This window comes from Dermacentor variabilis, chromosome 2 (assembly GCF_050947875.1).
Source record: "Dermacentor variabilis isolate Ectoservices chromosome 2, ASM5094787v1, whole genome shotgun sequence".
Lineage (NCBI taxonomy): Eukaryota > Metazoa > Arthropoda > Arachnida > Ixodida > Ixodidae > Dermacentor > Dermacentor variabilis.
In genome coordinates, this window is record NC_134569.1 from 198,058,081 (window position 1) to 198,073,789 (window position 15,709).

A 15,709-nucleotide genomic window follows, 5' to 3' on the forward strand; every position below is an offset into this window, starting at 1 on the left:
GGAAGCGGAATATGACAGGGAACGTCACTTCCCTCTGCCCTACCAAAAGCTTATTCTTTTTTATCTAGCAGTGTTCCACTATGAATCCCAACCAACTGGCCCAACTTGCCGTTTTGATGCAGTGTTCCTCGGTACTGGCCCGTTATTTCACAGAAAATCACTTTGTGCCTTTTTGCAGAGTGCTAGCGGATTGCAAATTACGGGCCAAGAAGTTTAGTAGCGCAGCTGCTCGTGAGAGGCCAAAGCAGCTTATTGTAGTGCACGTCCCTCCAGGCCCTTGCACTTAAGGACCTCGGTGAGGCAGTAGTGCTACTGGTATTTATACATTTGGGTATTTGTCTTTTATCATTATTTCGATACGTTTATATCTTGCTACTGGTTTAAGCCTCTCACAGCCTCGTTAAATTATCACCCAGCTATTACAACTAAAACAGTTTACCACGGACAGATTGGCAAAAAAACGTCTGCCTTTAGCGATGGCTGGTCCTCGGAGAGAGCGCGCGCGCAACTACGAACTTCCTCGTTCTCGCCTTAAGGGTCGCGTGTCATCACGTGCAAACTTATTTCGCGTCATATCATCACAGTCAGCCACGTTACCCTTTCTGATTATTTCCATCATCGAGTACAAAAAACCGCTGTTTGGCGCTCATTGGCCATGACTCGGCCATGTGCCATAGAACACCACATGTCATCAACATTATCATGAGCGACGATGAGGCGACGCGCAAAGCCGGCAGACTGAATGTAAACAATTTGAACTTTCCGCTACATCGCGTGTGAGGACTTTGGGGAATGTGTGGAATTACCTGGCGCTGTACATGGGTTGTTTTCAGTTGTTTTCTTTGATGGTTGTTCTTTAATTATAAATATTTGTCTTACACGTGCGACTTGTCCCTGCCTGTCTTTAGTTTGCCGAAATTCGTGACAATTAATGGTGAATTAAGGTTGTTCGTAATAGTTTGAACGTTGGATAAATTGTTTATATAAATAAAGTAAGAGAAAGAGAATATACGACAGTTCGACTACAGTCAAGCACTTGCGGCTCGCAGCAAGTATTGTCTACTTGTGTTGCAACGTGCTCCGTGTTGACGCGACCTGCGCGGTCAGTGTTGGCTTCGAAGTTTCTTTTGCGAATGCCATAAATCGCCCTTCTTGCGTTGTGTGTTGCGTACAAGGTCAGGCGATCCCTCAGCGGCGCAGGAGCTTAGCTGGCTGGGAACCGAAGAAATAAAAGATCAGATGAATTTGAGCTTCGGTGCTGGAACAACGTCTGGTCGTCTCTCTCTCACGTGCCCTACAGCTAATTCAATACCTTCATATAACTATCTTATTCTTTTACCACCACGACTGTGGGTTGGAGCCTAGACTTGTACTACCTTTAGTCTATGTCTGCTATTTAGCTTTATTACGACGGCTGCTACTCTCGCTTTAATTGTGTAGAATTTATCAATGTTGGCTGCTATGTGGTTATGAATTAGAAATCCTACCCCGTATTCTCTGTCAACTAGAAGACCTCTGTAGCGATGGACGTGGCCGTTAGTCAGCACTACAAAGCCTCACCTGTTGTAATAACCACACCAAGGATAATGATATCCCAAGCAATGCCTCATAATTCCTCAAAGAGCCCAGCTAGACTAGCCTTACTCGAGAGGGTTCGTTTGTTAAACGTTGCCAGGTTCCGTTTCCAGGGCGGCGTGTTCGGATCCACAGATTCTTAGCACCCTCTGCGACGTTGCAGGTCTGACCACCGTCTTAGTCGGGTTATCCGTACCCGCTGGTGACTGAGGGCCATAGTTAATTGTAAGATTCATGAGGGAATACCATCATTATACCATATGGTGTAACAAATACTTGCCACTTTTTTATTTTTTCCAAGGATCACAGGAGACGGGAGCTTGCTTTCAAATGAGGTCACGAACAACCATTCGGTTACGCTGTGCTGTCCGCTGTTGTTTGCCATTTCTCAGCGAAACGCCGGATTTCTTTCGTTCCAATTGTAGACTAAGTGGTATAAAAGCAAGTCATGTGCCGATGAACTCACTTTCTTACATGTCCTTTCTCGCTTGTTTTGTTGAATTCGGATGCTTTGTAAGGGCGCTATGCTCTGCGCTGTTGCGTATCTTTCTGCTGTGTTTGAAAATATTTTACTTTACGAAAGCACGCTTTTTTATGCACCGCCCCATGTTTGGCTGGTAAAAAGCAACTGCTAGTATTACCACATTAAGAAATAATAAATCAATATATTGCTTATTAGTTGCGCTAATCATAGTTCTGGTTTCCAGGAGTCGTGTCGGGAATCCTCCTGCGAAAGCTGCCACTGCGAGCGCTTTCTATAGCTGGCAGTCTACTGGTGGCTTCTGGCATACTGCTCAGCGTGGCCTTCTACGGAGTCATCGGTATCACCCTATCTATCGGCATCATAACAGGTGCGTACATTTCATGAGCTTATAGCACACGCTGTCAACCCTTTGAGATAGCCACTATTATTTCTAGAGGGAAATCTGGTCCATAATTTGGTCAATCCCCATGGAAACAATGACTATACATCGCACAGGGAAGTTTCTACATTGTGTCTTGGCTTCATTGGGAAAGCAAGCAACAACTTGGGCGGTTCTGTGCGAATTAGTTGTGTTGCGTGTCAGTCACAAATTTATTTCAAAGGAAGCGTGACACGTTCCCAGCGCCACTGGCGCAGAACGCCATACAGCGATGTAATATTGACACAAGGCAGAAACATTTAAACAACGCGCGCACGTTCGTTCGCCCCCTCAAGACGACAACGGCGTATTGGAGGAAAAGACGAAGAAATAATGGCACGTGTTTTCGCCGCACGCACTCGCATCGCAGGTGGCCGTTGTCGGCGTCTACAAGAAGAAGACGAGGTGAAGCGACGCTCGAGGGAGAAGAAGGCCTTCCTGACCTTCCGTTTAGAACGCGGCAGTGCTTTTTATTTACCGCCAGGGCACAAGTTCGCCTACAATAAATAGTTTTATCTCAATTCCCTTAACTGTCCGTTACAATTCTGGTGGAGGTGCTGGGTAATGATTTCCAGCCCCATTCGAGTTGCAGAAAGCAGCCCGGAACCACGCCATCTCAGACCCAACGAGCTTACGCCTGTCCACCAGCGCACGAGCCATCGCCTACGTGGTGAGCCACCCGAGTTTCCTCTTTTGCCGGAGCAGACTATAATAGCAGCAGCAGACAACACCGAAATCACATCCCAGACAGCCTCAACCCGCATCGTTGTTGATCAGACGTGAACGCCCGAGCCTTTTCACGGCGACACCTTCGAAGACGCCGGGGACTGGTTGAAAGGCTTCGAGCGCGTCGCTGACTACAATGGATGGGACGAAAACCGGAAGCTCCGCAACGTTTACTTCGCGTTGCAAGACTGTGCGCGAACGTGGTTTGAAAACCACGAAGCTGTCCTCCGGTCGTGGGATGACTTCCGACGGGAGCTGTTGGCCACGTATCCGAGCACAGACCGCCGGGAAAGAGCTGAAGCCGCTTTGCAAGCAAGAAGCCAGCGAAACAACGAAAGCGTGGCAATGTATCTCGAAGATATGTCCCGCTTATTCCGCCGGGCCGACCCGAGCATGAGCGAGGACAAGAAGCTTCGGCACCTGATGCGCGGTGTGAAGCAGGAGCTTTTTGCTGGTTTGGTTCGCAGCCCTCCACGCACCGTCGCCGAATTCCGCTCCGAGGCGACAACTATGAAAAGGACTCTTCAACAGTGTGCGAGACTCTACAACCGCGATATGAACGTCACCTCTATGGATGCAATGTCGGCGATGTTCGGGAACAGCGTCGAGGTCTTACGAGAACTCGTAAGATCTGTGGTTCGAGAAGAGCTTCAGAGGCAACAGCTGAACAACGGCCCCACAGCGGTCTCTTCTTTAGCAGAAGTGGTTCGCGAAGAAGTGAGACAAGCAGTCCGCGAACAGCACCCACCAGCACAGCCGCAAGCGTCGTCACCGGTACGGCCGACGGTATCGTACGCCGAGGTACTCAGAGGATCTCCAGGACGTACTTTCGTCGCGGCAACTGCGCATGTACCCGAACCTTGGTTCTTGCCGTCTCCGCCGGAGACGAGATTCCGGAAGGTTGACATATGGCGCACTCCTGATAGAATCCCGCTGTATTACCACTGCGGCGAAACTGGTCATCTCTACAGGATGTCCGAATACCGCAGAGCGGGACTTCGGGGGTTTTCCGTAAACGCTCCTTGCCCAAGAAACGGTGAACGCCCTTTCGAGATCCAGGAGTATTTGTCAACGCGCCAAAGCCCGCAGACTTCACAGCAACACGAACCTCTGTCAACAGTGCCGCTGAGGTATCGATCACCAAGCCCGCGTCCATCCTCCAGCTCCCCAAGGCGACGCCCCCAAAGCCCACGTCAGGAAAACTAATACCGGCGACCTGTGGAGGTGAGGCCGCTGTCGACGCAAGAACGGAGCCTCCAGCGCTGATTCTGAAATATAACGACGGACGCGAGAACAGTTGCGAAAAGAGTGACGTAGCTTCCGATTTATGTGTGTTTATAGACGGCTGCGAAATTACTGCTTTAGTAGACACAGGCGCAGACTATTCCGTTATGAGCAAAGTACTTGCCAGAAGACTGAAAAAAGTGCTGACCCCTTGGAGAGGACCGCAAATTCGAACCGCCGGTGGACACCTTATCAACCCGGTGGGCAGGTGCACCTCAAGAATCGGAATACGCGGCTTTACATACGTCGCCAGTTTCATTGTCCTATCAGAGTGCTCAAGGGATTTAATTATTGGAATGGACTTTTTGCAGGCGAACGGTGCAGTTATCAACTTGCAGGAATCCTGTGTGGCGTTCTCAACGAAGCACGCCATCGCGATATTCGAGTGTGAAGAAAATTTCGATGCGCTTCAGATTATAGACGACGACGTCACGATACCCCCAAGATCCAGCATAGCTGTCGCCGTAAGAAGCACCGTATTCAGCGACTATGAAGGAATAGCAGACAGTAACACTGGGCTCTTACTCGAAAAAGGGACCTGTATGGCAAGGGGTCTTGTTCGGCTGCGTAACGGGTGTTCAAATGTCTTCCTGACTAATTTTGGAAATGAAGTCCAGCATGTTGCGAAGGGAACCGTCATTGCCCGCCTTAACGATTATGAACAGATTACGGATTTGAGCTCTTCCGATGCTGCACTACTGGAGTCTGACAACGTAGACTCCATACTTGCATCCGTCAACATCGAAGCAGCACTATCACCGAGCCAGAAGCAGCAAATAGAGAACCTTGTACGAGAATTCGCCTCGTGTTTCTCAACGACATCGAAAGTCCAGAGAACATCCATCGCCAAACACCGTATCATTGTCGACGAAGCTGTGAGACCTATTTGCCAGCATCCCTACCGAGTGTCACCGAAGGAGAGAGAGATCATCAGCAAACAAGTCGAAGAAATGCTTAGAGACGACGTAATTCAACCATCGACCAGCCCGTGGGCTTCGCCTGTGGTGCTGGTAAAGAAAAAGGATCAGACCTTGCGCTTCTGCGTTGATTATCGGAAGCTAAACGTCGTCACAAAGCGGGATGTCTATCCACTTCCGAGGATCGATGACACCCTCGATAGACTACGGGATGCGCAATTCTTTTCCTCTCTCGACCTCAAAAGCGGATATTGGCAAATAGAAGTGGACGAACGGGATCGTGAGAAGACAGCATTCGTGACACCAGACGGACTATACGATTTCAAGGTGCTTCCGTTCGGCCTCTGTTCCGCACCTGCCACCTTTTAGCGGATGATGGACACTGTGCTGTCCGGGTTAAAGTGGCAGTCCTGTCTGGTTTATCTTGATGATGTCGTGATTTTTCCTACCACCTTTGCTCAGCATGTGGAACGACTAAGGACTGTGCTCTAAGCTATTACTTCAGCAGGGCTGACGATAAAGCCACAAAAATGTCACTTCGGCTTCCATGAGCTCCTTTTCCTCGGCCATGTGATTGGCTCCGAAGGCATCCGTCCTGACCCTGAGAAGACCGTCGCAGTAGAAAAGTTTCCTAGACCAACCGACAAAAAGGCCGTTAGGCGATTCCTAGGACTTTGTGCCTATTACAGGCGTTTCGTCATCATCATCATCATCATCGACACCAATTTGGGAGCGTCGGCAGTGGCGCTTCGAAAAGCGTGGCGTGAGAGTTTGTGGCCCGTGGCGTGAGCAGTGCGCGAGGTTCGGCGGTCGACGGAAAACAGCTTCCTCGCTGGGCGTCTGGCCCAGAGGAGCTATCGCCACCCGCGCCAATACGCCACACCCGAAGCAACACTGTCGCCCGCTGGGAGGTTACCTCGCCCCGCTCTTCCGATGGGCACTGGTCCAGGAGGCTGGCGGTCCTGAACCGGGGCGGTCGAGCGTTCGGGTTAGCGGCCACAGGGCTACCCCGCCAGCTATGGACGCGACCCGGTGACTGCGGCCGCCTACCTGAGCCCTGCGAGGCGGTCCGACCCGGCCGTCCAACCCGGCTGTCCGACCCAGCCGTCCGTCCCGGCCGTCCGACCCAGCTGTCCGACCCTGCCGTCCTACACGGCTGTCCGACCCGCCGGCCGACACTGTTGTCCGACCCAGCTAGCCAGCATCGGTTCAACGAGGTCTCAGACACGGCGACACACGCTTCCGCCGGAACTGTAGGCCAATCATAATCCACCGATCCATAGATACAGTGCATGTCGCCTATGAGGCATTTTGGGAAATTGTCACGTGTGTGTGCCGTTATCTGTGTCGTGTACGTCAATACAAGTCTGATGTGTGTTTGTGCTTTCGCGTGCTGCTTCTCCCTTTTTCTGGAGTGATCCGGCCCCAATAACATCACATCACTGTCCGTTACATTATTTACTGTGTAAGATAGCATTGTCACAATCCTGAGTATGCACGGCGTTTGATCGGGTACGTTTTGTGCAGTGACACTCACCAGATAGAATTTGCCATGTGGGGCCAGTTAATCCATAATGAGACATGAGGTATAGTACTATTGGCCTCAGGCCTATACGAGATGCCTTTCAATAATCTTAACTTTTTTCCCCACTGATTCAATTTTCTTCCTTTCTGACAGCCGTTGGACAAGGCTTGATTTTCCCTTCCAACATGGTGGCCATTAACACGTACTTCAACAAGTGAGTGGAAGACTTTGTGCTTACTTTGTTTATGTCATCCTGATGTATTCGCGGATGTGTTAGAGGTTCTATCGTTTTCTCGTACCTTTGCGACCGTACAGAATGTGGGCACATTCGGAATAACTCGCGTGTCTTTTACTCTTCAACACACACACATTATATATATATATATATATTGTAATGTGTATGTGCCGTCCGAAGAGGAAGACGAAGGGCCGTGCTGTGATCACGAGCGAGCCCCGTGCTACGGACATACCTTCCAGTGCCTTGATTTACGTAGCGTTCCACAACGTTGTGACCGGCAATAAACCTCGTCGAATTTGGTGGAGGTTGCGGAGATCCTTCGCCTCGCCCTGGGGCTCCGCACTCGAACCCTACCAACAAGATCGCCCTGCACTATGCCTGATCCCGCCACCTTGTTGCCTGCACCACTGGCTGCCACAGTCATCTGCGCCGGCGTCCCTCGTCAATGCGACCCTCCCATTTTCAGTGCGACCGCCGAACAAGACGTCGAAGACTGGCTGTCATAGTACGAACGTGTAAGTGCCCATAACATAGGGGATGCTCAGTCTAAGCTGACCCACATGCCTTTCTACCTAGCCGACGTAGCCAAACTTTGGTTGTTCAACCACGAATCAGCCTTTACAAGCTCGTCCGCGTTTAAGACTCTGTTTTCTGAAGTGTTTGATCGCCCAGCTGCGGGTAAGCTACCCGCTGAACAGCGTCTACGCCAGCGCGCACAGCAGCCTGGAGAGACATTCCCCAGCTGCATCAAGGACGTTCTCCATTTGTGCAAGCATCCAGCATGTCCAGCATGTCAGAGGATGACAAGATCAAGCACATCCTCAGCGGCATCGAGGACAGCGCATTCCAGATGTTGCTGGCCCACAGCCCAACTAGCGTGTCAGTTCTCATTAACCTCTGCCAGAGCTATGACGAGCTGCGCCGCCAAAGCTCCATCGCTCGCCAGAACACTCAACACGCCGATTCCCTCTCGACCATCGATCGCGGTTTCTACCGAAATAACCAACTCGACCCTCTCGCAGCATATTACAGATTTTAATCGTGCAGAGGCAGCCACGCAGCTCTCGGTGCTGCCTTACAGCGACGCACCTACGGCAGCTTTGCCTCCAACGCTGCAGCAAGCCATCCGAACTCAGATATCTGAAGCGCTTCCTGCAGCTCCTACAACCCCCCCCCCCATACCCTATCCTATGAGTGTGCCGCTGGCCCATACCAACTTTGCCACTCACCCTACGTCACTGCCGCTCAGTAATGCAGCCGTGGTTGCACGACCACCTGCGCAGACCGCTTCCTTTTCATCGCCCATGCATCCGGCTACATTTCCAGTTGCCCGACCTTCACAGTTTTTTTGTCCCACCGAGACGTGGCGCACTCAAGACAACCGGCCTATCTGCTTCGCCTGCGGCATTGCTGGCCATGTGGCACGCTTCTCATACCAGCTTTGGTACCAGCTTTGACACGCCCAGCTGCGCACCATAATACGCCGCCACGCCTCCATTTTCACCGCGACGTCTCGGCACTGATCGCCGGTCGGAAACTCGGCGTTCCCCTTACTCTGGTCGGCGTTCGATTTGGCCCCTGCGTCGTCGAGTTCCCACTGACGAGGGAAACTGACTGCTGCAGTTCCTGAGGCAAGAACTGCAAATATATCGACGTTCTCAAAACCGCAATCTTCGCCTCAAAATCTTATTACTGTTTTTGTAGAGGGAGTACCCGCGTTGGCACTAGTCGATACCGGACCAGCCGTTTCTGTCATTCACGAGAGCCTTTGCCGCAAGCTATGAAAAGTGACTACAGCTCGCTCTGGCCTGGTGCTCGCCACTGCCAGCGCGCTCCGAATTCACCCTTCAGCTGTATGCACGGCCCGTGTCGTCGTTAATGACGTTCTGTACATAATCGAGTGTTTCGTGCTACCATCGTGCTCTCACGACCTCATCCTTGGTTGGGATTTTCTGTCACGTCATCATGCTGTCACTGACTGTTCGCGTGCAGAAGTGTCGCTTTAACCACTATGTGAATCACTGCCGACCAGCTCTCCTCACTTCGCCGACAAGCTCACTGTTGATGCCGACACAACCATACCTCCTGAGTCGTCGATGGCTGTTGTCTTGTCGTCTGATGCCACACCTGACGCCACTGCAGTGTTCACGCCCTCCGATGTGTTTGCTCAACGCAAGCGCATTGTTCTTCCGTTTGCCGTGCTTACTGTAACACCTGGGTCAACTATGATGCTGGTCACCAAGTACTACCAGTACCCGATCAGCCTACTGCGTGGAGAGACCGCAGGATACTTTCAGGCGGTCGACTATGTCGCCGACCTCGATGTCCTGACCGACTCCCTCCGTCACGTTGGCGCCATCGCTTCGGTCTCCGGCTCATCACCTTCAGTGTATTTTGACAACGCCATTTTGACCCTGCTCTTTCCCCACTTCATCGCCGCCAACTTCTCGCTCTCCTTCACAAGTTTGTATCTTCTTTGGACTGTCATCAGACGTCACTGGGCCGTGGCACCGGTGTTTCTCACACCGTTGAAACCGGTTCCCACTCCCCCTTGCGACAACGCCCGTATCGTGTCTCTGCCGAAGAGCGCTAAATCATCACGGAGCAAGTGGACGACTTGGTCAAACGTAGTCATCCGTCCCTCTCAAAGTCCTTGGTCTTCGCCTATCGCATGGGTGAGAAAAAAAGATGGCTCCATTTGCTTTTGTGTCGACTACAGACGGCTAAGCAAGATAACGAGAAAAGACGTTTATCCACTGCCTCTAATCAATGACGCTCTCGACTGTTTACAAGGCGCAGAATACTTCAGTTCCTTGGATCTGCGCTTCGGGTACTGGCAAGTTCCAATGGCCGAGTCTGACCGTCCGAAAACCGTATTGGTTACACCAAGTGGCCTCTACGAGTTTAACGTCATGGACTTCGGGTTGTGCAACGTGCCTGCTACTTTTGAGCGTATGATCGACGGCGTCCTTCGCGGCCACAAATGGAAGACCTGTTTATGTTACCTAGACGACATCGTCGTCTTCTCAACCAATTTTCCGACGCACCTCGCTCGCCTGCATGACATTCTGACCTGTCTCGCATTTGCCGGCCTACAGCTTAACCTCAAGAAGTGCCGTTTTGCTGCAAGAAAGCTAGCCATATTGGGTCACGTTAAATAAAAAAATGGCGTCCTCCCGGACCCAGACAAGCTCCGCGCCGTTGCAGACTTCCCAACGCCCACGTCTATCAAAACCCCCAGAAGTTTTATTGACTTCTGTTCCTATTTTCGTCGCTTCGTACGCAATTTCGCATCCATCATGGCACCTTTGACAAGTTTACTTTCCTCCAGTAACGGCATAGCAGCATGGTCACCTGAATGTGATGCAGCGTTTTGGCAGTTACGCCACTTGTTGACCTCTCCACCGATTCTTCGCCACTACGACCCTGATGCTCCCACGGAAGTCCATACTGACGCCAGCGGAGTTGGCCTTGGCGCCGTCCTAGCGCAACAGAAAGCTGGCTAGGGTGAATACGTCGTCGCTTATGCCAGCCGTACTTTAAAGAAAGCAGAATTAATTACTCCGTCACAGAAAAGGAATGCCTTGCGATCATCTGGGCACTAAGCAAGTTTAGCCCATACCTTTACGGCCGTTCTTTCGCCCTTGTTGCTGACCACCATGCCCTTTGCCGGCTTTCTTCCTTGAAAGGCCCATCTAGACGGTTGGGACGTTGGGCGCTTCGCTTGCAAGGGTACGACATCCGCGTCATGTACCGCTCCGGTCGCAAGCACTCCGACGCTGATGTGCTCTCTCGCTCCCCACTGACGCCTGATTTGGCGTCTTTGTCAGCTTCCTCGCCCACCCTGTCACCGTTCACCATCACTGACATGCTCACAGGGCAGCGCGAGGACCCAACCCTTGCAATATTACTTGACTACCTTGCGGCTCCGTCTGATGTCCCTTCGACACGAGCGCTCCGTCGCCAAGCAACACACTTTTCCGTGCGGGACAACATTCTATATCGCCGCAACGACATGCCCGACGGACGCAAATGGCTCCTCGCTATACCTCGTCATATGCGCACTGACGTCGGCGCGTCTTTTCACGCTGATCCCCTAAGCGCTCATGCCGGCGTCCTCAAAACTTACACAAGGTTGCGTCAGCGCTATTATTGGAGAGGCATGTACAACTTTGTGCAAAAGTACATTCAGTCTTGCACTACATGCCAGCAAGGCAAGACACTTACCCAGCGTTTAACAGGACCGTTGCAGCCGCTATCATGCCCGTTTCGTCCGCTCGACCGCGTCGGAAACGACCTCTGCGGCCCGTTTCCATTCAGTGGGCGTGGAAATCGGTGGACTATTGTCGGCGTAGAGCACCTTACCAGCTACGCTGAGACTGCAGCTCTGCCAGCGGCGACCGCCCGTGACGTTGACTTTACATCCTTCGCAATTTTGTTCTTCGCCACGGTGCTCCCCAAGAATTACTGAGTGATAGGGGCCGTGTGTTCCTGTCGGAGGGCATCCAAGCCCTCCTCGCTGAATGCCGGATATTTCATCGCAAACCTACCGCGTACTATCCCCAAACCAACGGTCTGACCGAGTGCTTCAATCGCATACTTGGCGACATGTTTCGGATGTATATTTCATCCGACCACTACAACTAGGACACCGTACTCCCCTTTGTTACGTTCGCGAGCAACACCGCGACGCAAGCGACCACCGGCTTTTCCCCTTTTTCTTTGTGCATGGCCGTGAGCCTTCATGCCCTTTGGACACCATACTGCTGTACCAATCTGACGCTACAGAGTATACTTGGCTTTCCGAAGTCGCCAAATATGCTGAAGATTGCCGTCAGCTGGCACGTGCCCTGAGTAGTGAGACCCAAGAACGTCTAAAGACAAGACATGACCGTGCTCATCAACCACCGTAGAACTTTGATCCTGGTTCGCTTGTGTGGCTTTGGATACCAGCCCACGTTCCTGGTCTTTCTTCCAAACTCCTGGCGCGTTATCACGGTCCGTACCGTATCATCGAGGCCACTTCACCGGTCAACTACATCGTAGACCCGATCACCGTGTCACCAGAACTGCGTCGTCGTGGGCGAGAGACAGTACATGTCACCGCCTGAAACCGTATTACGACCCGCTCATCTTCTCCGCGCCCTGAGTCGCCAGGATGGCTACGCTTCGCTACCGGGGCATTGTAATGAAGCAGACGCGCACTTGTGTATGGGCCGTCTGAAGAGGAAGACGAAGGGCCGTGCCGTGATCGCGAGCCAGCCCCGTGCTACGGACAGTCCTTGCAGTGCCTTGATTTGCCTAGCGTTCGACAACGTTGTGAACGGAATAAACCTCGTCGCATATAATAAAACCGAGGCCGATCAAGTTGTCCAGCGCTGTTTATTCCCAAACAGGCAACGCCCCAGCTCATGCGCGAAGAACTCGAAGAACAGGAGTAAAGTTTCGTTCGTTCTCTGTCCTCGCTTCACCGTTGGAACTTGAAGCTTCTCGGACGATGATCGGCAGTTGTTGATCAAACGCAGGCAGGAAGCGATGAGATCAGATGTACAAGAAATATTTATACGTAAACTTTTCTATATACATGGCAGGTGAAATAAATACATTACAAATTTGAACAATTGAGAAACAAAGTCTCACTCTTCGACTGTCTCAATGACTGTTAGAGCCCAGACTCGTTTTAACGTACATAGCACGGAGGCTCACTGATCTATCAGCAATCCTGAGTTCAGCCAAGTCTGAGGGACAGCATGTCGTCCCGATTTTTATAGCCCAATTACACAAAGAAAAAAAGGCGGTAGGGCCGTTGGCCCGTCCCACAGGTTCAGTTGCCAATCCGAGTCAACCGTTTGTTAAGACACCACCCACAGGGATGGGCTTACTCTTCAAAATAAACATATTGGAAAACAAAGCTCTTTTCCTTCTTCCCTAAAACTCCGATGCCCTCTCATTTCTTCGTAGTTAGTGACGGGCTCAGCAAAACACGCCAGGCCCGAACAAGTTATCGCTAGGCCGCCTCAAATCCCAAGGGCGTCTCTGGGCCGCAACTGTCTCGGAAGCAGGGGCATCGATACCACGTAGTGCGGCCGTACTCAAAGTTTGTCCGCGTGGGAGACTGATGGCCCTCCTTGTCCTTCAAACTTATTGTCTACAAGACAAAGTTCTCCGAGGGCGTGTTTCCAAGACGCCGTCGTCCGAATGCACTCTTTACGTGTGCACCGCATTCCTACAGCGTGCACTGTAAGCTGGCCTTCGACACCACACAGGCAGTCGCACCCAACAACAAGGCTGGCGATTGCGTTCCGGACGCGTAGAAGATTAGGTCCATGCTCACTGCATGCGGCACGGCGTCAAAGTTGCTAAGCCCTTCTTAACCTCGGCGGCGCCTCCAATTAGTCAGGCACTCGGGAGCCAGACCCACAATACCTTGTACAGCGGTCCCTTTCAAGGCTGGTCTGTGTGGACTCGTGTGACCGTCGGCGGACTGCCAACACCGTGCGCACAATACCGACTTCCCGGAATCGGCACTCGCCCTCCTGGCACCTGCCGCGACGCGTCACCCGACACCGCGCGGTGCCTGTGACCCCACATAACACAGCAACTGTCGCCCGGCTGACATGGGGGGGAAGTGAACCCCCTCTCTATACACAAAGCACGTGGCCGATTCGTGACACTTAAGAACACGAACAATCAGAGCGACCTTACACGTCCCTCCTAAAGAGTATACTGGGCTCACAATGTGCCCAGCTATACTACAAGAGCCAAAGGGCGCTGTATCGTAAAATTTAGGCTCTGAAGGTTCCGTCAAAGAAAATTGACATACGCTGCCCAACACGGGTGCTGCGGAGCCCGTAAGGAACAGGAAAATGAACTAAAAGGACCACGAAAAAAAAAAAGGCTATTTTCTCACAGCGATAAAAGAAAAGGGCGAAGGCTCAACACATTCATGGCAGTGAGCATGCAAAAGAAATACTCATGTAAGTACAGGAACACTTTCCAACGCGCTGCACTGCACAACAGCAGAAAAGTGACATATACAGGGTGTATACATAGCATGTACACAGTCTTATAACCCTCACACACATGGACGACAACAACCACCGAAAGTTCCATCAAGGCTGAACTGTCCCACGCACACGTCCTTCGGGTGAACGGGAACATTCACGCATGTCCTAGCTGGCATGGCTGTTTCTGTCTATCCTTTCTTTTCTGCTCTTTACTCGGTTGTCTCCCATGAACGATTCGAGAGCCTTGACAATGCATCAGCATTGGCGTTACATGTTCCTTTCCGGTGACGCACCGTTACATTGTAGCTCTGTAGTGAAAGCGCCCATCTTGCTAACTTGGCCCCCTGCGGGGTGCTGGTTGTCAAATATGGCAATGGGTTATAATCAGAGACAACATTCACCACTGCTCCGAAAAGCCAGTAGTCAAATTTCTTGAGTGCCCAAATAATAGCAAAGGCTTCTCTCTCTATAGTCGACCAGCGCGCCTGTGTCGGGTTAAAGCGATGGCTAGCAAGAGCGATCGGCTTTTCTTTTCCGTCCGCTGACATTTGAGCTAAACAGGCACCGGCCGCCGTCGCCGACGCATCAGTGAATAGCCAGTACGGCTGATGAGGCTCAGGAGTGTTCATGGCGACAGCCTGACAGAGAGCTAATTTCAGACATTCGAACGCGCACTGCGCTTCTTCCGACCATGGAATTGAATTAGGAACCCCTCGCCCTAAAGCTGTAAGCGGGCTCGCCACGTCGGCGTAGCTGAGACATAGTCCCGATAATACCCACAAAGCCCCAAAAGACTTCGCAACTCTTTCTTTGTGTGAGGTGGCACAAGACCTTCTATGGCAGCTATCTTGGTTGCCCGATCTGTGTCAAAGAGGAGTACTTGGTCCCCGACATTAAATTCTTTAGTCCGTGCCCTCCTAATGTAAACTTCAGCATATTTGCTCTGGCACTCGGTGCTTGTCAACTCAGCTACACTCGCGGCTAGTTCTAGTTGCTCCCGCAGCTGCTGCAAATACTTGGCAGGTTTCTCTCTCAGAGTTGAGGGCACCGCGATCTCACCCGTCCAAGTTTGGTGCAATATTGATAGGGGCCCATTTGGGTTTCTACCGTACAATAGCCTGAACGGCGCCACCCGGTGGTATCATGCGGCACTTCGCGATAAGCCCACAGAACAAAGGGGATGAGCTTGTCCCAGTTTCTTCGGTCCCGCTCCATTACTTGATACAACATATTTTTGAGGACGCTGTTCCATCTCTCAACCACTCCGTTGCTCTCAGGGTGTTCGGCAGTGGAGAACCTAGGTGCACAGCCCAGTTTTTCTAACATTAAATGTGTCAGTAGAGATTTAAAGTTAGTTCCTTGGTCTGAACAGATCGTTTCCGGCACTCCAGTAAAACTGAAAATTTCCAGTAAAGCCTCGCATGTGGCCCTCGGTGTCAGGGATCGGAGCGGCACTAGCTCATTGCGTCTTTCTTCTGGTAGGACCAGTTGTCTGACTCCCGCTAAGGAATCCCAATGGTACAAAAGTCCGTCTG

At 51.7% G+C, this 15,709-nt stretch overlaps 1 protein-coding gene across 1 annotated transcript in view; it reads left to right on the forward strand.

Annotated features, from left to right (window-relative positions):
- Window positions 1-15,709, forward strand: part of LOC142573022 (monocarboxylate transporter 12-like) — a 158,298-nt gene that overhangs the window by 52,779 nt on the left and 89,810 nt on the right. Inside the window, exons 3-4 of the mRNA XM_075682516.1 lie at window positions 2,283-2,426; window positions 7,083-7,143. Coding sequence (XP_075538631.1) covers window positions 2,283-2,426; window positions 7,083-7,143 — 205 coding nt within the window. The remainder of the gene's footprint in view (window positions 1-2,282; window positions 2,427-7,082; window positions 7,144-15,709) is intronic.